The sequence below is a fragment of the Notamacropus eugenii genome, chromosome 2 (genome assembly GCF_028372415.1).
Source record: "Notamacropus eugenii isolate mMacEug1 chromosome 2, mMacEug1.pri_v2, whole genome shotgun sequence".
In the NCBI taxonomy this organism is placed as follows: Eukaryota; Metazoa; Chordata; class Mammalia; order Diprotodontia; family Macropodidae; genus Notamacropus; species Notamacropus eugenii.
The window spans coordinates 48,971,737-48,995,760 of record NC_092873.1 but is presented as its reverse complement, the minus strand read 5'-3'; the positions used below and the strand labels follow the sequence as shown (position 1 = coordinate 48,995,760).

At 45.6% G+C, this 24,024-nt stretch overlaps 1 protein-coding gene across 3 annotated transcripts in view; it reads left to right on the top strand.

The window, feature by feature from the left end:
- Nucleotides 1–13,810, top strand: part of CLIP2 (CAP-Gly domain containing linker protein 2) — a 122,002-nt gene extending 108,192 nt beyond the window's left edge. For 2 of the 3 annotated variants that reach the window (XM_072640173.1, XM_072640175.1), the window contains 3 exons: nt 4,294–4,479; nt 5,804–5,866; nt 9,485–13,810. In XM_072640173.1, coding sequence (XP_072496274.1) covers nt 4,294–4,479; nt 5,804–5,866; nt 9,485–9,496 — 261 coding nt within the window. In that variant the 3' untranslated portion in view covers nt 9,497–13,810. The remainder of the gene's footprint in view (nt 1–4,293; nt 4,480–5,803; nt 5,867–9,484) is intronic. The other variant, XM_072640174.1, reaches the window with a different exon arrangement.
- Nucleotides 13,811–24,024: the final 10,214 nt, after the last annotated feature.

Genomic DNA, 24,024 nt, shown 5'->3' with positions numbered 1-24,024 from the left:
TTTGGGCCACACTGACCCATCTACATTATATCGTCCATGTCCTCACCTGGCCAGCAGCTCATATCTGTAGTAAGGTTGGTAGGTTCATGTCCAGTGGCAGAAGAAAGTAACCTAAAAATGAGATCTTGTCCTCATTGAGATGTGTCCTGACCCACAGAACTCTACTCAATATCCCTGCAAGTGGAGAAGATCATTGTCAGTGATGTTAAAGACACTGCCATCTCTTCATGTTGGCCAAGCTTACTCACTCAGAGTCATCCCAGACACTTAGCTACTTTGTCCCATCCCTCCCATCCAATCAGGGACCAAACCTTGTCAGTTCTAACTGTGTGATATCTCTCACATTCATCCCCTTCTCTCTCATGGCTACCAAGTAAATTCAAACCCTCATCTCTACCCCCCCTCCTTAGACTATGGCAGTATCCCCAGCCTCCAGGATCTCCCTTTCAGTCCATACCATTCCAGTACTCCCATTGACCTTCCCAAAGCACGTCATTCTTGCTCTAGGATAAAATGCACATCCCTCTATTGGGCCTTAAATGCCTTCACCTTCTAACTCCAGCCACATTTCACATTAATCCCTCTCACACATGTTCCTTTCTAAACAAATTAACCATCTTGCCTCTCACCTCTGCCCTGTACAATCTCTTATTTCCTTCAAAGGTCAAGCCCAGAGTCACCTCCCACACATGTCCAGTTCTGAATTCACAGTTCCTAAGGTCTTCTCCTTCCAAGTGTTTAAGACATCACCCCATGATGTCATCAGTCCTCTACGGTAAAGAAGAATGAAAAACAACAAAGTATAATTTGTATGTGTGTGTGTGTGTGTGTGTGTGTGTGTGTGTGTGTGTGTGTGTGGTTTTTCTCTAATGGAACATCAGTTCCTTAAGGGTGGAGATTGCTTTGTACTGTTTTTATAGTCTGGCACACAGTAGGTACTTACTGAATGTTTGTTGAATGAATAGAAACTGTGGATCATCAGTCTAGTTGGATAAGAGGGATAGTTCTACTTTCCTTGGCACCCATCAGAGGTGCTTCCACCCTAGGTATGGCCACTGAATGGCCATGAGTAGATCTCACAACACTCAATCTCTCTCTCATACTTTGGATGATTGAACCCAACTCCTGAAATGTATAGGGGAGGGAGGCAGAGAGGGAGAGAGAGAGGGAGAGAGAGAGGAGAGGGAGAGAGAGAGAGAGAGAGAGAGAGAGAGAGAGAGAGAGAGAGAGAGAGAGAGAAGAGGCAGATACTGAGAGGTGAGTGACATTTCGAATGGCTAAGAAAGTTTTCTTTCTCCATTTCTTTCTCCTCTTTTGATGCTGATGAAGAAAGACCTGTTCCCCATCCATCCCCACCCTCCTAGAAAGAGGAAGAAACCAGGGTAAACTCTAGGTATTTTCCACTTCATGGTCACAGGGCAATGATTTAAACTGTGTGGAGTTTTGCTCGTGGCACAATATTCTTTGCCATGAGGGACTAAGACATGGGGAGTGATTGTATGTCACTGCAGTGAGGGATTTGGGAGATTCGGGAGATTCACACGTGTGCATTTTCCTTTGGCCAGAGGAGATACTTTTGTTGAGTCTTCTGTGAATTCCAGATCTGCTATGCCTTCCAGGTTAATGCATATGTGTAACAGGCAATTTTTGTTTATTTTGTAAATACTATAACTACCATACCACATATGCTGGAGAAGTAAGGAGCTTATTAAACCAAGTTATTTATACATTTCCTTCTGTCTGCGTTGACATGCCCTTTGAGAACCACTACCATAAGGCATCATCCCTGAGAAAAATGGAAATGCCCAGGAAGAGGTGGAGGGCAGTGTGTTGTAGAGGAAAGACCCCCAGTTTTGGAGGAGGAAGGTTTGCATCCTGCCTATGATGCCGATCAGCTCGGTGACCTTCAAGTTTGGGAAGAGCATGGTAGCTATCTTCACGTATTTGGTGGATATATGTTATATGGAAATTAGATGGGTAATGTTGGACCCTGGAGAACAGAGTCAGCCATTACGGAGAGGCAGGGTCAAAGTATTGGTCATTTTATTTTATTGGTCATTTTTCTACTAGAGATGAACAAAAGTGGAGTGGACTTCATTGGAATCCGGTCATGAGTTCTCCCTCTCTGAAAGTCTTAAGGAAAAGATGAATGACCACTTGTTAGGAGATTGCCAGAGGAGATGTCCTCCTGTTTAGATCTTCTTTGGCCTCAGTGGTTCATACACTCATACATTTAGAGCTGAAAGCAACTTTGGAGGTCACACATTTTATAGATTTGCCTTGTAAGTGTCTGAGGCTGGATTTGAGTTCAAGGCCAGCATTTAGCTACTGATGCCCCTGGCTGGTCTCTGAGATCCCTTCCCTGCTTCTGTGACCTTCAGCAAGTTCCTAGTTCCTCTTTCTGCCTCAGTTTCCTCCTCTTTAAAAGGAGGGGGTTGGCAGTAGATGGTCTCTTAGGTCCCTTCCAGCTGTCCCATTCTATGATTCTCTAACTGGTATTTTAAAAACAGAAGCCCACCTGAGTATTCTTGTCATCTCTGGGCAGGCTCGTGTGAGCTTCCATGGCTTCTAGAGACAAACCAGTTCTGCACCAGAGACACTGGTGACTCTGAAAAAGACTCCGGCATTTTAGAATCCCACTGCATGGGTGTCGTTCTTTAGGGGAGACTATGTTAAAGCTTTCTCTCTGCTTTTTTCTATCTGAAATCCTATTTTAAACACCATTTACAGGAGCCTTTTTTTTTGTTAACCAAATAATCCCCATCTTTTAACTGGTCTGTTTTACACTTACATTCCATGCATGGAGAATGGGCTGTATATCTGCATGGAGGCAGAGCAATGAACTATTGAGCTTTGGGGTTTGTGTAGCATTTACCTTCATTATCTGTTGAAGAGCAGCCCTGCAGAGTAGATGCTGCAGGTATTATGAACATCATGTTGCAGATGAGGAGACTACGACCCAGAAAGGGCAGTGAGTCTTCCAAGGGTCTCTTTCTACTGCAACTAATTGCCTGCAGGGTTAGGGAAGAATGTGGAGCCTTGTATATTTAAATGCTAAATCATATGAGATTGAAAGGAGGTGACCAGTCAATGAGGGGGCAGCATGCCTACATCTTCATTATGATCACAATGTTCAGGGGACTATAGACCTAAAGTGGAAAGAACTTCAGAAGCCATCTAACCCAACCTTCTCATTTTTCAAGGGAGGAAACTAAGGCCCAGATAGGTAAAATGATTTGTCCAAAGTCATACAGGTCATAATGTCAGTAGTGGGATTTGAATCCAGAGCTGCCTCCCTATCATAGGATCCTGAGCTAGAAGGGAACTTTTAAAATTTCTAGCCCAACTCCTTCATTTTACGGAAGTGGAAACTGAGGTACAAAGATTTGCCCAACATCACATAGTTGGTAAATTCCTTAAGAGGAGGAATTGATTCTTTCTTTGCCTTTGTATCCCCTGTGCCTAGCATAGAGTGGGGGTTTAATAAATGCCAACTGGTTGATTGGATTGGTTGGGTTGGGTGGTTGGTTGGTTAGTTGGTTGGTTGGTTGTTGGTTGTTGGTTGAAGATAAATAAGCCTAGCTGGGATTCTAACTTAGATTGTCAAATCTTTTACTCCTTCCACCATAATTGGTCATCGAGAGAGCATCTTGTTGACCTTAAAGCATTATATCAGTGTGAGATGATATTTTTATTCTTATGAATTGGGGGCATAAAGAATGATGATGGAAAGACTGAGGCTAGTCAGATAGTTCCTGCAGGAATTCAAGCAGAAGGATGCTTTGCATCTAGTCGATGCCTCTTGTATTGGATTGGGTTGGATGAGGCCATGCAAGGCTGGACTATAGTGATGGGAGTGGAGATGGAGGAGAAGGGATGCATTTGAGAGGTGTTATCAAAGGAGAATCAACAGAACTTGCTGGTTTGCTGGCTGTTGTGGGGAATGGAGGAAAGAGAAGTCAAAGGTAGCTCCCAGGTTAAGAGCTTATCAATGGTGATGTCACTTGTGGGGACAGGGAAGGCAGAGATAGAGCTGGTTCTGTTGGAACATGATGGCTTTGGTTTGGGAGAGAAGTTGGCAAAGAGATGGGCTTGGAAGTTATTCTCAATCTGCCTCTCTTGCTCTCCTGTCATTTTACGGATGTGTTGTGTCTCCTATTAGACTGTCCTTGAAAGCAGGGACTGCTTTTGCCCTTTTTTGCATCCCCAGACTTTAGCACAGCTCCTGGCACAGAGTAAAGGTTTAACAAATTCTTGTGAATTGATTGACCAATTGAATCTCTACTCTGCCAGGACAAAGAGAGATCAGCATCGGACCAAAGGCGTTATTCCCTGATTGACCCGTCCTCAGAGTCGGAGGTCCTACGGCTCCAGCATCGCCTGGTCAGCACAGAAGATGTCCTACGCAGTGCTCTGGAACAAGGCCAACAGATGGAGAAGCTCATGGAGGCCATGAGGAGTTCCCCTGAGAAATCCCAGGTGAGCCCTCTCAGCCAGACTCCAGCTACTCTGAATCGGGAGCAGCACACCCTGGCTCTGCTTTCTGCTCATGTTGCAAGTGGTTTTCCCAAAAGTGGTTGGGCCCGATGAGTTATGGTCTGTCCAGCTTTCAAGGTGTCCCCATCCTGTCACTATAACCTCCAGTGATCCACCCAGGGTCACGAGTCACAAATGCTTGTGGCAGGCTCAGAGAGAGCAGGCATCACCCAAGCAAACATTCTGGCTTTGCTCTCTCCCCACCTCCAAATATCACTGAATACTCCAATACTCTAATGCAACTGTGATCTCATTGGTTCAAGAGTTCTCCACCATGGGTTGTGACCCACCCATGCTTGCCCACCTATATACCTGGTAACAAAGTCCTTCCAAATTTTCACTTTAGAGGGTCCGCTCATTGGGCTGGGAGCCTTCCTCGCTTTCTCCTAATATCTCAAGGCTGCCAATGGGGTTCTCTGGCTGTCCACCCATCACCCTTACACATAACCGGTCCACTTCATCTCATTGGCAACTCCCTCTCTACCTGTTCTTCTCCAGAGCTCATCATTGGTTTTGTGTTGTAGCCTGTGCACACCCATCATACACCTCTCCAAAACATACATTGAAAGTCATTCTTGGAGTCAGAAAGACCTGTACATCCTAGCTGTGTGACCTTGGGCAAATCACTTCAGTTCTTAATGTCTCCAGGCAACTCTCTGAGCCTGTGTATGACAGAGCATGCACTCATCTACCTTGGCAGAGGGAATGGCCAACACCAGTTGGGGTTGTTGACTGCTCTTAAAGCCATAGGCTAAGGGTCGATTCAATTCAGTAGATATTTATTAAGGATTTACTATGTGCCAGGCACTGGGTTGAGAGCTGGAATAACAAATTAGAAAACTAAAGACAATGCCTGTCCTCAAGGACTTTACAATCTAATGGGGAGAAGCAAAACAGAAGTATTGAAGGCATTATCTGTCGATGGGGCTAGAATTGTGTCTCCTCGTTCTGGGATGCTTCTTCCCATTAGGGTGACCCTAGACAGTCCGTAAATGTTCACCAGCCCCTGGCCTGTGAGTAAGTCATGTACATGAAAAACCCATGAACCTGAACTAAGGATGTCAGATGTAAAGAACACTGGGATGACTTGGAGTCCAGGGGCCCAGGCTCCACATCCCAGGCCCATCCTTAGCCTCTCTCTGCCTCTGTCTCCTCATTTGGGGACAATCTTTGCCTTGTCTTCCACTATGGGGAAAACGCTTTATTAACCCCAGATATGCAAGCTTCTCTTACTACCAAGTCCTGACGAACTGTGTCTTGTGTACAGACGATTGGCAATTCTGGCTCCACCAATGGCATGCATCAACAAGACAAGACCTGGAAACAAGAGGTAAGGAAGTGGCCCCTGCCCTGGACCATTCTTGGGCTGAGGATTCTGAGCAGAGCCTCCCTTTAAGGAAGGAAACCCAAGAAGGGAAAATACCAGCCAGTCAATTAACAAGCATTAAGTAGGCACCTGCTGTGTGCTGGGCACTGGGGGATACAAAGACATGAACCAAATAGCCTTGTCCTCGAGAGGCTTATATTTTAACTCGTTACTAAAAATTCACCAAAAAACACTTAACAAACAGATAAATGAGGGAAGAAGGTTTCTTAAATTATGGAAATCATTGTGGGAATCTTTTAAAAATAAAAAAAATGAAGCGCTAACATTACTCTAGCCCTGAAGGTTTGCAAAACCCTTGTCAAATATCATTTGAGCCTCACAACAACTCTGAGAGGTAGGTGTTGTTATTATACCCATCTTACAGATGAGGAAACTGAGGCTTAGTATGATGAAAGGACTTACCTAGGATAACATAGCTGGGAAGTGTCAAAGGTGTGATTCAAATCCAGGTCTTCTGACCCACCAGACCACCCTCCCATTGCAAGGCACCAGCAGGTAGCTGACTCCCCTAGTATATGTAAAAGTAAAATTCAAATCTCCCTATTCAAAATTATTGTCATTGCAAAATATAGTCATTGGTCCTAGCCCAGTAAAAATCTGCAACGTGAATTTGAATAATGCAGCCACTTCAACAAATTCTTTGTTTGTACTAATCAAGACCTTGCTCCATGATTCTGTCACATGAGGGCCAGCTGTAGGATTAAGTGTTTGGCCCAAGATCGGATGGGTTCACCATCCAAGCTCATCCCATCATCATGCTTGGTTCTCAGCTTTACCCTTTGCTGATGCATTAAGGGTTGGAGCTTTCTGTAGTTTCCATTCATTCCTTCATTCACATTCCTTAAGTGCCTACTGTGTGCTGGGTGCTGTAGTCCTTTCCCTTGCGCCTCTTACATTCTTACCTTGTAGGGAGACTTTAGGGGACAGTGAATCGAGCCCTGCATCTGAAAACCCCTGTCCCTCCGAAGCTATGTGACCTGGGGCAAGGCATTGTACCTCTTTCCCTCAGTTTCCTCATGCATAAAATGACAAGCTTGACCCACTGGCCTCTCCCTTCCAGCTCCAGATCTATTTACATGTATGCAGATAAGTCAATGCAGGTGGGAGAATTCACTAACCAGGAGGAGCATTGGGGAAGGCCTCCTGTAGGACCCTTGAGGTCAGCCTTGAAGGAAGGGAGCCATTCTGAGAGGTTCTTATGGTTGTTTAGTTGTTTTTCAGTCATATCCAACTCCTTGTGACCCCATTTGGGGTTTTCTCAGCAAAGATACTGGAGGGGTTTCTCATTTCCTTCTCCAGCTCATTTTATAGATGAGGAAACTGAGGCAAATAGGGTGAAGTGACTTACCCAGGGTCACACACCTAACTGTCCAGGTATGGATTGAGTAAACCTCAAAGGAGGAGAGTTTCTGAGAGAAAGTCTGGAAATCAGATACTGGTTTGCCATTTCCTTATCCAGCTCATTTTACAGATGAGGAAACTGAGGCAACCAGGGCTAAGTAACTTGCCCAGGGTCACACAGCTAGTAAGTGTTAGAGACCAGATCTGAACTCAGGTCTTACTGGCTGCAGGGCTAGTGCACTATGCACTATGGCGTCACCTAGCTGCCCCTCTGAGAGGCTAAGGGAGGGCATAGTAGGCATGCAGATAAAACCCTTGCACATAAATGACCCATGGGAATAGCAAGTTGCCAGTTGGAATGGAGAATATGCAGGCTAGTAACAGACCAGGAAGCAGACAGAACCAGCTGGATGAAGGCCAGACTGATGGACTGGGCTTTAATCTGAGAGGTCTTAGAGGTAGGAGGAAACCAGTGATGGCTTCATGGCCTCTGCTGAAGGACAACGCAGGCTGGGAAGGGCCCTCAGGTGCCATCTCAATCAAGCAGTCAGTCAGTAATTCATTATATGCCAGGCACTGTGGGAAGCTCTGGGGACACAAAAAGAGGCGAGAGGCAGTCCCTGTCCTCCCTGGAACTTCTTATCTAATCGGGGAGATGACAATCAAATAAGCATTAATTAAAAGCCTACTGTGTGCCTGACACTGTGCCAAGCACTGTGAATACAAAAAGAGGCAAAAACAGTCCCTGCTCTCAAGGAGTTTACAGTCCAATGTGGGAAGCCACACAGAAACAAATATATACCAAGCATTTCACATATGAGGATATAGAGGTGAAAGGACTTGCCCAAGGTCACACAGATATGAGATGGCAAAGGCAGGATTTGAATACAGATCCAAAGCTAGTCAGCTCTTTCTTCTGTACCATTAGCCAATTCAATCTAGCAGGCAAGATTGCTTTGATTATCAGGAGGGACATAGGACACCAATCAAACAGAAGAGATACATGGAATTAATGTGACTACATGTAGCAGGAGCCAGGTGGATAGGACACAAGGCCTGGACTCAGGAGGACTAGGTTTGAAATCTGATCTCAGACATTTACAAGCTTTGTGACCCTGGGCAAGTCACTTCACCCTGTTTGCCTCAATTTCTTCATCTGTAAGATGAGCTGGAGAAGGAAATGGCAAACCACTCCAGTATCTTTGCCAAGAAAACTCCAGATGGAGTCACAGAAAATCAGACAGGACTGAAACAATTCAACAAAACAAACAGACACATGTCCTAGGCACCTGGTTCAGATGTCTGTGTGTTTCCTGTGGAGTAGAAACAGGGTATACAATAAGCCCCTGGATTGGGAATCAATTTAGAGGCCCTAAATTCTAATCCTGTGCTGCCTGTGTGACTCCAGGCATACCATTCTTTCCGGGCCATAACTTCCTCCTCTCTCAAACATAGGGGATTTTCTTGAGCTGCCTATTGGACAAGGGACCATGGGACCATGAATGAATCTCCAAAGCTCCCTTCCATCTCTAATATTCTATGAGCCCCCCACCTAGAGATAGCTGATAATCGAGGCAGAAACATTAGCTACCTAAACAAATCCACAAAAGGGCAGCATCTGAGTGAGTTTCAGGGTGCATGACTCACTCCACACAGTGGGCAGAGACATCTGCTTGGGGAAGGTAGGATCTGAGCAGGACCTTGAAGGATGGGTAAAATTTGCTGAAGCAGAGAAGAAAGGACTGGCACTGGTGAAAGCCAGAATCATAGGATTCAGAATTGGAAGGGCTTTTTGAAATCTATCCCTATCCATCCTGCCTCATTTTACTTAAAATTGGGAGCAGAACCTTTAAAAACTTATTTCCCAAATTATACTGTGCCATAATAAAGAAATAATAGTTATATGATATGTTTGTAATAAAGGAAAATAGTTTTATAAAATCGACTAACACAGTGACTTCATCCAGTTTGTGTGACATTCCATGCCCATAGTCCTCCAGATCTCTCCTGTCTTCTGAAGCCAAGATTCCAAGCTCCTTATCTGACATTTGAGGAGACTGAGGCCCAGAGAGGCTTAAGTGGTCTAAGTGCACAAGGATAGGAAGCCACATCTTCCAGACCGATGGACAGGCTGGGCTGCCTTGGCTAACTTACAGGGCCCAGGAGGTGAGGACATGGCAGTCCAGAGGAGGATCTAACTCTCTACTCGCTCTCTTCTAGGAGAAGCACTGACCACGGGAGGAGAAGGTGGAGAGAGGCCCATTTCACACCTGGATTCATTCACTCTCACCTGGGCAGTCATGCACCCTACTGCTTGCCTGTGGCTTCTCCTCCAGGCACTTGGCTAAGATTGTCCCTTCTGAGACAGGAATGGTGTTTGTAACAATAGTGTACTAACAGATGTGGACAATCCCCCTCCCTTTTCCCCTCTCCCATCCCCCAGCCCGTATCCCACCACTCTGACCCAGAGGAGTCCACAGGCACAGGTCCTGCTGGAAGGAGCCAGTTTGATCCCCTTCCATCCTCTCTGCCTCCTCCCCTGTGGCCTCCAATCTCTGGTCTGGACATTTGGGGAAGCCCTGGAAGGCTTCTGGAATCCAATTTGGAAGGAGCGTGTGTGTGTGTGTGTGTGTGTGTGTGTGTGTGTGTGTGTGTGTGTGTGTGTGTGTGTGTGTGTGTGTGTGAAGACTATGGCCTCAGAGAGTCCAGAATCATGAGCCTCCCCACCCCACCATGAACAGGAGCTACTTGGAGCATGGCCCCTGGGGAGCTGGGCCTCCCTCTCTCCCTGGCTTCCCCTTACCCTCAGAGGCCTTGACCTTGTGAGCCAGGAAACAGCTGGGCTATCCCAGGACAGCTGCTGATCTTGAAAGGGCATCTGGGGTAGGAGGGATCCCAGTGCTGACTCCCAGCCCACCAGGGGAGACCAATGAAGCCGCCAGCTGAAACAGAAGAATTGGTGTGAGCAGGCTGTAGGAAACTTTCCTCCCTGGGGGTCCCTTTGCCCCCTTCCTCCCTGCTGTGTGATACCACTCATGGTACTGAGTCCCCTCCTCAGCCAACCTCGTCTACTTTTCATACATGCCATTCCTTCATTCAGAGATATTTACTGTGTTGTGGTGAGTTACCTAACTCCCGACTTCCCTTTTCATGTCAAAGCCCTTCCTGGTTCTCCATGCTTATCTTCCTTCAGCGATAGGCACTAGCTTAATGTTGGCTAGAAGGTGGGCGAGAGAGGTGGTGTTGTAGACTCTGATGGGCCTGCCCCATGGTTTTCCTTTGGCCCCCTCTGCTAGCCTGGGGCTGTAAGCCCAGGGATGTGGGTGGATGTCCCAAGCTCTTAAGGTTAGGGAGAAGTCATCAGTAATAAAGACCTGCAGGGGAAAGGCACAAGATAAGCAGACAGTCTCTATAACCCATCCCTCTGCCCCCATGCTTGACTGGCCAGAGGACCTGGGCTAGGATGGCGCTGGAAGGATCCAAGTCAAGATTAGCTCTCACCCTCCCCCATGGTATTTTCAGACTTGCTCTCTTTGACCAAAGCAAGGTGGACAAGTAGCCAGCCCCAAATTGGGTCCCAACTCCTTGTGGAGAACATCAGTGTCCTTCCCCCTCCCATTTGTTCCTTTCCTTGGAGCTGAGGCAGGGGCAGTCCCCACTAGATTCCCCAGGGCTTTCATTTGTCTCTCTTGCTAGATAGAGCAACCAACTGGGACCCCATCCCTGTAGCTGGGGATGAGGCAAATCATAACCCCCTCGATCTAGAGCTGGGAGCCACCACAGCTGACCTATTATATAGGTGAAGATACGGAGGCCCAGGAAGATTGTGACTTAGGGTCACAGTCCCTCAGAAGCTATCTGGTCCAGCTTCTTGTTGGGGAAACTGAGGTTCAAAGAGGTGAAGGGTGAGAAGGAAGCTCCTGCCTAAGTTGGTTGTCCATGGATACAACAAGGGGAGACGTCCTAAGAGTTAGAGTGGGATGAGACCTCAACAATTATCTCATCCAACTCCATTCTTACAGGTGGATAAATGTGAGCCAGGGGAGAGAAATCATTTTGTCTGAGGTCACTTGAAGGACAACGGACAGAGCTAAGATTGGAACCAGGTCCTCTGAACCCAAATCCACCATCCCCTGTGGCCAAAGACATAAGCTAGCACAGTGATGCTCTAATACAGGCTCATTCCAGCTTTGCCCAGCTAGGAGGAAGGCAGCGCCATGGAGTCATGTCAGGTTAGGAAGCAGGGGGTATTCCATTCCCCTCTCACTCTCTGCCCCCATCATTTACCCATAGACCAACTCAACTGGACCAAAATCAGGAGTCTGATCCTGACCAGAGAGACCCAAGTTCAAATCTCAAGCAGAAAACATAGGGTTCCCACTTGGCTCCCATTCAAATCTAAGGGAGAAAATATCTCCAGCCACATTTCCCTATGATCTTCAGAGACCCACTGGGGTCCATGTCGTGTTCTGGGGGGGCGGGGATTGTGGGTGGATGTGAAATTCCAGAAAAGAGGTTTCTTCCCCTGACACCCCAACATCTAACGAGACACAAATTCATTTTATAAACATTCATTTAGCACTTGTATACAAGGGAGCTTCCTTGTTGGGAGTTCCCTATCCTAGAGAAATCACAGATCTCAGAAGCAGAGACTTCTTGGAGTCAGGAAGACCCAGGTTCAAACCCCATCTCTGACCCATAGGCCATTAATTCCCTAGGATTTGGGTACCAAGTCACAGATGGGTTGAGATCTGCCCTAGTGAAGGGTGTTTCCACAATGAGAATGTACTCTGACAGCACACATCCTCACATATTCAATCCTGTGCAACATACGTACAGATGTGTGGTTACATGCCCCCAATAGCCTTCTTCCTCAGGACTGTGAGGCGCTAGATTTCCTTTTGGTGTCTACCCCTGGCTTGAGACCCCACTTGCACCCTTACCCCTGGGTTCTAGGATTCCCAGCCCTCCCAGGTCACTGGGAAGATGACTCCTGTTTTTTCTACTCTATGAGATGTTTGGATGGTGGTTGGTGTCTTCACTGATGGGCAGCAGCCAGGATCGTCGATCCCTGGGTCTCGTTCTTTAGAAGCACTAACCACTTCTTTCCTGAGGCCATCTTATTTCTGTCTCTCTACTCTGCAGGGCCCTTCAGTGGCAGGGCATCCAATAAAATAACCAAAGCTTCAACACTTCCCCAGATCCTCTTAGGCTCCTAGGGATTAGAGCTGTAAGGACCCCCAGATCATCAAGTCCAGAGAAGTTGTGACTTACCTTTGGTCACACAGGGAATGAGTTGATGAGCTTGACGTGAACCCACATCATAGAAGGGATGAGAGAATTAGAGCTGGTTGGGACCTCAGGAGTCACCTAGTCCAACAACCTCATTTAACAGGTGAGAAAACTGAGGCCCAGGTCACACCAGTAGCAAGGCTCAAACTCAGGTCCTCTGACTCTAAACCTAGCTTCTCTTTGCACTATAGTCTAGGTATTCTGCCTCCAAATCCTTTCTTCAATACCAGGCTGCCTCCCACATAGTATGGCCAGGGGATCGAGGTCAGTAGACTACTCTCTCTCCAGCCATGCCAGTCCTTGCCTCCCCTGGCTAAGAAGAGTTCTCCTCCCCCTGCTTGTTCACTGCTGCCTTCCTGCCTCGTAGAACCTCAGTGAGACTTGATGACACCCCTAGTTCCTCTTCCCTTGGCCCCCTGTGATGCAATGGGACAGGTCTCCTGGGTCCAAAGGCAATAAATTTCTAAGATGGTAAGGGCCTTTGTATCTTCGAGTGCAAATCTCATTTATTGGGGGAGCAGGAAGCTGAGGTCAGAGTGGTAATGAAAATGTCCTTTAGTAACCCAGGGCTGCTAGGAAGGATGTACCCCAGGCACTGTGCCCAGGTAAGGTACCCTCTCAGATGTAGAAATATACCCGCCATGTTTGATGCAGGTTCATGTCCACCAATGAATTGAGCAACACTGGAGTCCACACCCCTTGCTCCACCTGGATCTTCTGTGTTTTCATTTACAACAGCAACATATTCAGTAAACTTTTGACAACCTAATGCAAGCTAAAGTCCTCCGTCACTTCCATCAGGTTCTAGCCACTCTTTGTGACCTAGGAAGGGAAGGGTTAACCCACCAAAATCTCATAGACTTCCTGTTAGCAGAATCGTGGCAGCTGTGGGTGGGTGGGTGAGCTGAGGCATAGGATGAAATGGGGATCTCTTCCCTGGGCCAACACATTGCAAATGGATTGCTTAGTCTTTTGGGGGGGGTGGGTCATGTGTGATGCTAAGAGTCCTGGAGAGAGAGAGTTGGTTTCTCTGATAATGTCTATTGGGGGGGCGGGGTCTTGGTTTTCTTTCACTTGGGTCTTTCTCTGTTCAAATGTACAAACTGATGAGTTTCAGATTGTGCCACTCTGGTCTGTTGCCATGGATCACAGCCTCCCCCATCCCTTTCCCTCTCTTCCCCTTCCTGAAACTTGAATTGATAAAGTGTGGTGAGTTCCTACTAAGAACAATAAACTTGTGGCTGAGGTCTGGGACCCACTGGCCTGAGGCAGCTGCTCCCTTTTCTCTGGAGGTGGGATCTGGAATGTGGAAGATTCTGGGGTCACAGAGGACTTCAGCCCAAGACAATACCAGAGAGGCAAAGTTTGGCTCAATTCAATTAAATATATATTAGGTGCCCGGTATATACTAGGCACTGAGGTTGCAAAGTCAAAAAAATGAAATCATTCCTATCTTCAAGTTGCTTACATTCTATTGGGCAGGAGAAAATAAAGATGCACCAGTAAGTAAATACCGAATATTATAAAATAATTTCCAGAGGGAGAGTGTGCTAATAACTAGGAAAGAAAGCACCTGAGTGATTCTTTGAAGGAAGCTAGAGATTCCATAAGGAAGGGATGCTAGTTTGTGCCACTAGACAGCAGGAGGGGTGAGGATACTCAGAAGGGAGATAGAGAAAGGGACCGGGTAGGGGGAGGGTCACATCAGAAGGTAGGAGATGGGAGACGAAGCAGAGAGAAAGGTGCCCTGACTTCCCACTTGAACTCAAGATTGAGTTGGTTCCTTTCCTGAACACAGCCCCTCTCCCTCTCCCCTTCTTGAGATCCTGAACAGAGAAGCCAGTAAGCACAGGATACATGGAGGTCAAACCTTTTTTAATCAGTGACTTGGATGAAAGAAACAGATGTCTTGCCCAATTTGCCGAAGATGAGAGTTGGATTGAAAAACTTGCAGCTGGCTAAGCCATGGTTGGCCCGAATCCAAGAAGATGAAATTTATTACCAATGAATATAAATTCTTGCTCTTGGGATTAAAAAAAAAAAACAACTTCAAAAGTATAAGATGGGGGAGGTACAACTACATACCAGTTTATCTGAAAAAGTCCTCAGGGTCCACAAGTTTACTATGAGTCAACAGTATAATATGGCGTCCAAAGATAGTGAGTGCAGTCTTGGAATGCGTTCAAAGTAAGACTGTGCCCAGGATTAGGGATGCTCTTGTCACACCACATTGAGAGCATTAGGTTCATTAGTTCTGGGCGCCATATTTTAGGAAAGATATTGACAAGATGGAGAGTGTCTAGAGGAGGAAAACCAAGATGATGAATGGATTGATGATCCTACCCTCCCTTCATCCCCTTCAGTTGGATTATCCTAGATTTCCCCTCTCCTTCACCTCCACATATTTTACAGTCATCACATTTTATTATTTCTCCTTCCACTGCATCTCCCACATTTGATCACACACCTACCGCCTTAGTTCACATCCTCATTGCTTCCTAATTCAGTCATTCTTACCATGGGTCCATGAAAATTTTTTTAAAAAATTTTTTGAGACTATATTTCAGAAGAGCTTGTTTTCTTTGTAATCCTATATGTTTTATTTTATGCATTTACAGTTTTTATTCTGAGGGGTCCTTAGGCTTCACCAGACTACTAGCAGCTCTACGATATAAATAGGGTTGAGAATCCTTTGTAAATTGGTCTCCCTGACTTGAGTCACTTCCCTTTCTAGTCCACCGTCCATGTGGCTACTCAGATGAAATCCCGTAAGAGCAGATCTGACCATGTCGTTCCCCTATATGATAAAGTCTGGTTGTCTCCTATTGCCTCTAGGATCTAATGCAAATTACTCTGTTGGCTTTTACATTTCTTCCCAATATGGCTCCAACCTGCCTTTCCAACTTCATTATGCATTGCCCTACAGTCCAGTCAAACTGGCCTTCTTCCTGTTTCTCCCACAGATAGTCCCTCTCCATTCCTGTTTGTGGACCATCCCCAATGTTTAGAATACACTCCCTCCTCACCTCCCCCTGGTAAGATCCCAGAGTAAGGTTGGTTTTATCTTCTAGGTTCCCCTTGAGGAATTGGAACATCTCTAACATCTCAACATCTAACATCTCAAGAGAAGACTCTTGAGGAGTCTTCCGTCTTGGGCATCTTCCCCCCCCCCCCCACTATTAGCCAAGAGTATAGATAAGTAAGGGAAGGGCTAGGATGAGAACCTCAGTTTCTTGACCCCAAGGTCAGAGGTCCTTTCTGTGGCTCATGAATGCATTCTCAAGCACGTATTCTCATTTGATCTCCAAAGTGTCTTTGGGAGGGAAACAGGGACATGAACATCATCTCTATTTTGTCAATTAATCACCAAGCATTTAGTAAGTGCATATGATATTTCCAGTCTCCATGCTAGGTGCTGGGGATAGGAGCAAAGACAGAGACTAGACCCATGAATCTTTTATACTGGGCATCCCAAAAGCCTTGGTGCACTTTTAAACTTTAGTAATTTCAGAAGTCCAAATGCTACAAACTTTTTAAAAAATTCTGACACTTTAGTTTTTAAAATTTCACAAAATACTTATTTAGTTTTGTGGCTCAAAAATGAACACAATACCCCAGATCTGGAGGAAATAAATATCACATAGAGATGATTTTATTTGTGTGACCTGGAAACCACATTTGAGGTCACTGGGAGTTGAGGGGTGACTTTCCCCCCTTTCTGGTGCCCAAAGGGCGGTCGGCTATCTGGGGTGAATTTTCTAGGTCCCTTGGAATTCTCATCTGGGAAAAGATGTTTTACCCAGGGCAAAAAAGACTTCAGTTGGACAAGATTTCCTACAGGAAAAACCAAGAAGGATCTCCTCCGATGGAGTTCAGTTTCCTCATCTATAAAATGAAGGACTAGGATGGGTCACCTTAGAGGTTCTTTCTGGATCTAAATCTGGGGTGCCATGAGTACCCCCTGCCTACAGGGGTTGAGGGGTATATCTGTGTCCCCCAAAACTCTCCTCTTTTCTCTTTCTGCCTAATACTCAGTGATATAATCTTCAGCTGCATTAGTTATTACTGCTCCTTCCACAGAGAAACAGGGGAATGGGCAAGATGACCTTGAGGAGTCTTCCAGTCTGAAATTTGGGGGATGCCATGGCAGGGGTTCTCCTTTTTCAGACTTGCTCCATTTCCTGGCCCTCCCCAATCATTTCATGATATTTAGGAGACAATTAGGAAGTTTTCTCATCTCATCCATTCAATTTCTTTCCATAGCTGTGGTTCCTCTTCTGGCTCCCTAACCTGACTCTGACCTCCTTGGGCCGCCATTATTGCTTTTCCAAACTAAAACTTACGTTCCTGGCATGCTCTCTGCCTGGGGTCAACAGGAAGAAATTAATTGGCTCCCTCTGGGGTTGGGTATTCGTGGGTGCTGAGATGTTCATGGGGAGAGGGCTACCTGAGGGACCCTTCCTCTGCAACTAGGCAATGAGTGAATGTGGACAGACTTGAAGAGACGGTGGAGGATGGAAGGATATGGTGTGCTAAGGTCCTTGGAGTCACAAAGAGTCGGGCACACATGAACAACCTTCCTGGGTACCCTTCCTTGGAGTTTTCTTTGCTTGTAATGCTTGCAAAAGGCCACCAGGTGGCCACCTCACCCACCCGAAAACTTCAACTGCTCAGCCTTCTCACAATGAAAGAGACCTTTGAAATAATCTATTCCAGTTCCTTCTCATTCTTGAGGAAACTGAGGACCAGAGGGTTGAACAGTGAGAGGAGAATTCATCACACCAAATCAGCAAGTATTTATTAAGCGCCTACTGTGTGCCAGGCACTGGGATTACAAGAACTAAGCAATCCTATCTACATTTTCTAAGGGGGGAGACAAGGACATATAAAACATATGTGGCATAAATAGAGAGTTAGTAAATACATATCTAGGCTGTCCCAAAAGTCTTGGTGTGGTTTTGAGCTTAGCTTCGATAGCTTAAAACTACCCTAAGACTTTGAGGACAGGTGGTAGATGTGAATATCTACACAAAGTAATTCAATACAAGATAGGTTGGGGGGTACCAGCAGCTGGGGGTGGGGGTGCCCAAGCTGCAACCTAAAGGAAGAGAGAGAATCAATGGGGTGAAAGGAAGGAGTCATGGGAGATAGTGGGTGCTAAGACACAGAGATGGACGTCAGGACTGAGGGAAAAAGAGAAGGTCATTTTGGTTGTAACAGAATGTAGGAATGGGAGAAATGTCCATGGAGGTTAGAAAGTTCAGTAGGGTAGGGCTGTTAAAACTGGACAGAAGTGTTTATATTTTATCCTCCAGGCAGGAGAAAACCCCTGGAGTTGACTAAGAAGGGGAGTCATAGTGTCAGATGGGTACTCAAGGAAAATTGCTGGGATGGACTGGAGCAGGTGACCTCGGAGCTGTAGGTTCCCCACCCCTAAACTGCTGTGAAGAGAGAGTTGAGGCAGGGAGACCAATTGAGAGGCTATTGCAGCAGCCCTAGTCAAAAGGTGAGGGTGACTGTGTGAATGGAGAGAAGGGGGCAGATGGTGAAATATATTGTGAAGTTGGAATCAACAAGGTTTTGTGGTTTAGTGGAGAAGGCTGGAAAGGGAGTCAGAGGACCTGGGTTCCAATCCTGCCACATGATTTCTAAGGTTTCTTCTGCTCTAGATCTATGATCCTACAGCCACTCCCCACTTTCAGGCTCAGGGATGGAGTAGGTATAAATTCAAAATCCCAAAGTCTTGACATCAGAAAAGGATTCTTTTGTTTTTTTTCAGTTGTTTCAGTTGTGTCTGATTCTTCATGATCCCATTCTTGGCAGAGATACAAGAGTGGTTTGCCGTTGCCTTCTCCAGTTCATTTGACAGATGAGGAAACTGAGGCAAACAAGGTTAAATAACTTGACCAGCAGGATCACACAGCTATGAAGTGTCTGAGACTGGATTTGAACTCAGGAAGATGAGTCTTCCTGATTCCAGGCCCACTGCACTATCTACTACACCATTATTGAGCATTAATGAGTTCAGGGTATCTAGACCTGCTTCTTTCACCATCCTTGCCCCATCCCCCTACTCTTTCCACATTAGGGGACTTCCCCACCAAAGCTCTGTAAATGGTCTGGTTGTATCTAGAAGCCAAACTGGCAGTCACCTAAAATGGACTTTTGGAGTTCCCAGGGACACCCCCATGCTCCCAAAATATTTCTCTCACCTCTCATAGTGCCTGAAATTCCACCATTTTCCCACCATTTCTTGGGGGCTGCAAGCCTTTATAATAATTGCCTTGGGGCAGTTCCAAGCCTTTGTAATAATGGCATTATGCCTTGAATGAATGAAACCTTGGGAAATTCTCCTCTTTTCTCCAGGCCTCAGTTTACCAAAAATGAAGAGTTAAAATGTATCCTCTCCAAGGCCAAGCCCCTTCTCAGAGCTAACTTTTTGTAGCTATATGAACCACTCTTTACATCTTTAACAGACAGTTTCTGAGCCGGAATTATGACAGCTGCTGGAGGCAATGATAATTTTCATAATTGGAGATACCTGCTTAGCCCCACAGTTAATTAGAAGTCCAATTTAGAGTTAGTGAAAAGGGTAATGGTATATTACCAATGACAAATTGCATAGACAAAACAGCAAAAGATATGGGACATGAAAGGGATGTTGGCTAGTCACAGTCAAGGTGCCATCCAGAAGGTACCACAACAGAGTAGCAATAACCCTAGAGGTGAACACACACCCCCAGGAGGACATAGACAAGTCATAGACAATGGAATAAGGCCTGGGTGGGCTGCCCCAACCTGTGCCTCTCTAGATGGGTCCCATCCATCGAAGCCTCCATGAATTCAAAGACTTTACACCCTTTTGGAGGAGACAATATATATATTTATACATGTATGCATATATGTTATATACTCACATATATGCCCACATATGTACAGATACATACATACATATGTGCATACAAAATACATATGAAAATAAAGTAGTCTTGGGAAAGATGGCACTAGTAGCTGGAGGGAGCATTAATGGTAGAATTGGAACTGATTCTTGAAGGATTCCAAGAGACAAAGGAAGGAAGCAAGTCACTCCAATCCCCTCAACCTTTGTCTACCTCAATTTCCTCAAATGCAAAATGGGGACTGTTGTGTGAACCAAATAAGATAATATTTGTAAAGCATTCAGCATAGTACTGGGTACACAGTAGGTGATTAATAAATGTTTCCCTATTTTAAAGCACTTAGCATGGTACTTGGCATACAGTGGGTGCTTAATGAATGTTTCCTTCCTCCCTCTGTTATTTCCCTTTTTTCTTCTTTCCTTCCTTCCTTCCTTCCTTCCTTTTTTCCTTCCTTCCTCCCTTCTTCCCTCCCTCCCTTCCATCACCATCATCACCATTATATTACAATTATTTCTGCAGCTGCATCTCTCCTCACCCACCTATCCCCATTGGACTACAACATGCCTGTGAGGTCTGTGCTGTTCATTATTATCTGCCTCATACCTACTCTAACATCTTAAATTATTTTTTGGATGGGATCTAAGATTTCAGGGGCATAAACTTCCAGTCAAAAAGTTCTCCCTACCCATGCAGATCAACAACTGCTCAGTAACTTGTGGTCTCTGAGGCATCCCTTTAAGCCCAATTTTCCTGAGTCTGAGGGTGGTCTCTCCGTGCTTTGCATATAGTAGGCAGTGACCAAGTGTTTGCTAGACTTAGCTGAGTTTTATAACTTATTTATACTTTAATAACATTCTAGGATTGACAAGTCATGTTTTAGACATTATCTCCTTTTGAGCCCACAATGAGCCTGTGAACATGTCATTATCTCCAGTTCACAGATGGGGATAATCAGTCTCAGAGAGGTTAAATGTTGCCCAAGGTCCCACAGCTAAGAAAGAATGGGGTTAGCACTTCCTAGAGATGGGGTAATCCTAAAATGTGGGAATGGACAGGCCCTGGAGTCAGGAAGACCTGAATTCAAATTTAGCCTCAGACATTTGACACTTAACTAGCTGTGTGACCTTGGGCAATTCACTTAACCCCAAGTGCCTCTCAACTAAACTAAACTGTGGGAATGGATAGTGGAAAGGGAAAAGGGGTGCCCAAGATAAATATTCTCTGTTCCACACAGCCTGGCCTCTTCATAGCCCTCCCTAACAAACTTTGCTCCTTCCTACCTTTCTGGTTTGTTTTCCTACTGTGGGCCACCTGCCTCTCCCACTTTCTAAAAGTGTACCTCTTTGTCATCCCCCTCCAAGCTCTTCAGTCCCCCTTTCTCTCCTTGTCAACTGACTTTCTGTCTCACTACTCTGCTGGGACTCCTCCCTGCTAGGTTGCCAACAACGTCATTGCCAACTCCATTGGCCTTTTCTCAGCCATCATCCTCCTTGACCTCTCTGCAGCTTTCTACACCCTTCATGACCTCTACTTCTTGATACCCCCTTCTCCTTCAGATCTCCTCTCCTCTTCCCTAGCTGCCCTCCCTACTAAGTGAGTCTTCCAAGAATCTGTCTTAGGCTTTCTCTCTGTGTGTTCTCTTCCTTGAAGACATCATTCTCTGCTACCTCATCAATTGGTACCTCTGTGAATAACTTCTAGTTCTACGTCTATAGCCTCATTTCTCCCATGAATTCTCTTTCCATTCCTAAATGCAAATTGGACATCTCCTGGCTGTCCAGTAGGAAACAAAGCTTATTGTCTTCCCCCCAACCCACCTCTCCTCCAAACGTCTCTATTTCTGCTGAGGCACCACGATCCTTCTAGTCATCCAGGTTCCCATATTCAGGCTCACCCTGACTCTTCCCTCTTTTTCCTCTGCTTCTATATCCCATCAAGTTGGTGCCAAGTTGGTGATTCTGCCTTTGAAATGTTACTCCTATCTGTCCTCTCTCCATTCATATAGCAATCATGTCAGTTCAGTCCATCACCACCTCTCCTCTAAACTGTTGTGACAGATTTCTAAATGACTTCCCTATCTTTAGTCTCTCTCCTTTCTCCCTAATTGATTGCAAGCCCCCTGAGGGCAGGCACTATTATTTTCCATGAGTATCTCTTGTAGCTGATATTATTCCTTAAACATATTAGGTGCTTAATAATTGAATCTGAATCTCTTACACTCTTCAAGGACCAGCTTAAGCCCTAACTCCTACACAAGGAGTCGTGGGATCTACTCATAGGCCAATCCACAAATCACTCCTCTAGTTCCCAGCCCAAAGGGCTAATAATTCCTGGTTTGGCATTTCACTTATTTTGTGTTAGTCAGAAGTTAGTTTTATTCTTGCCTAGAATATGAGCTTCCTGAAGGCAAGCATTGAGTCTTCCCTCCCCCTCCCCCCCCCCCCCCCCCCCCCCCCCCCCCCCCCCCGCTTCCTATCTGCCCACAAGTGGGATAGAGGTTAATGACTCACTGACGGAACTGTGGGCAGACCTGGGGACAAAGAATGGGAGCACAGGGAGCTAGGTGAGGATAGTCTGGAGGGACTCCTAGGTCCCCAGAGCCTGGGGTCCTATTCATCTGCACCCACTCTCTTTCCAAATCTTCCAAGTATTAATTGAAGGGAATTATGCAAAGGAGTCAAGATTTGAAAGAGTCATTAGAATCTCAATAAGATGTCTACTTTAAAAATAGCAGCAGCACCACCAAGTAGGCAGGTGGAGCTGGAGAAGGGAGATGAATGGGGAGGAGAGGAGGAGGAGTCCGCAACTTCAGCACCGTAGCAGAGGGACAGAACCTGGGCACTTTGTCTAGGAGCAGGAAAGGCCCCCTTGGACTGAGGGGTAGAGAAGATGACAGAAACCCCAGGACTTGAGTCATGGGGTATATTGAGTCTCACCCCTAGGGATTATTTGGTAACTTCCAATTCAACTGAATTCCAACCAACGATTATTTCTTTAAAAGCCTACTATGGAGTGGCAAGCACAGGATTCTAAGAGCTAAGTATTCTAAGAGATGGAGATCAAGAGGGAAGATTTTCTAGGCTTGAGAGCGGTCAGTTCAAATTCAAGGAGTCAGGAAACAGAGTGTGAGATAAAACAAGAATACCAGATTGACTGGATTGATGAGCGTGGAAAGAGAAGTAATGGTTAATAAGCAGAAAAGAAAATGGGACGCTGAAGATGAAAAGTCTTAAAATAGAAAGCTGAAAAATTTACATTTTACCCAGGAGGGAATAGGGAGCCACTTAAGATTCTAGAGCAGGACAATGACATAGTCAAGCCCAAGTTAAAAAAAAAAATTATTCTGGCATGTGCTTACTAGAATCAGTTGAATATTAAGCAAGATAAGAGATCTGGAGATTCAAATTATACAACAGAAGCTCATCAACATTTTGCTGGACTCTGCATATTTATGACAAGGGTCTTGTTTTTCTTTCTCAATGGAAAAGGAAGGTGGGAGGGAGCAAAAATAAATGCTTGTTAGTTTTGAAAAGAAATTCACCATCTTTCATGACCTGACAGGTGACAAATACCACAAATATTACTCTCAAAATGTCCCAGAGAACTCAACCGATAAATTGTACTGAAGCCAGACCACTATCTCAGACCAAACTGTTGCCTACGACCACCCAAATATAACATGGGTCTATAAGCATTTAAGAATGTTTTTAGTAGCCAACTCTACACCAGAAACTCATTATCTCCAAGGTGAATAGAAGGAAAAGCTTTTGAAATATAGAACAAGATAGAGCTGCTCTCCAGGCATTTTCCACCCTGTCTCTGTTCACCCTCCAAACAAGTCCACCAGATACAGTGCCCCTGGGGTCTGTAAGACTGCAGCTGCTGCACAAGTAACCTTCCTCCAAACTCTCCTCTTCACCTCTTGCTTGGAGAACTGTAATAAGACCTGCATTACCATTGCCTCTGGAAAGGGTATGTCAATGAAAGACTTTATCGGGGTCCATTCTACTCCTTGGTGACATCCCAGATCATAACTTCCTGCCCTTGGCGTATCTTTCTTCACAACATCTCTCAAATATGCCTCCTTCTCTCCTCTGACGCTACCCCCATGCTGGTGCCACTATTGTCACCTCACACCTGGATTATTGCAATAGCTGCTGGGGAGGGGGTCTGCCTGCCTCAAGCTTCTCCCCATGCCAGTCCATTGTCCATTCAGCCACCAAAGTGATTTTCCTAATGTACAAATCTATTGCACTCATTAAACTCCAGTGACTCCAAGACCAAATATAAAATGTTCTATTTGATAGGTAAAGCCCTTCCAACTTCACTCCCTCCCTACTTCTGTTGTTGTTGTTCAGTTGTTTCAGTTGTGTCTGACTTTTGTGACTCTATTTGGGGTTTTTTTGGCAAAGGTACTGGAAGGTTTGCCATTTCCTGCTCCAGTTCATTTTACAGATGAGGAAACTGAGGCAAACAGGGTTAAGTGACTTACCCAAGATCACACAGCTAATAAGCGTCTGAGTCTACATTTGAACACAAGTCTTTCCAACTCCAAGCCTGGCGCTCTAT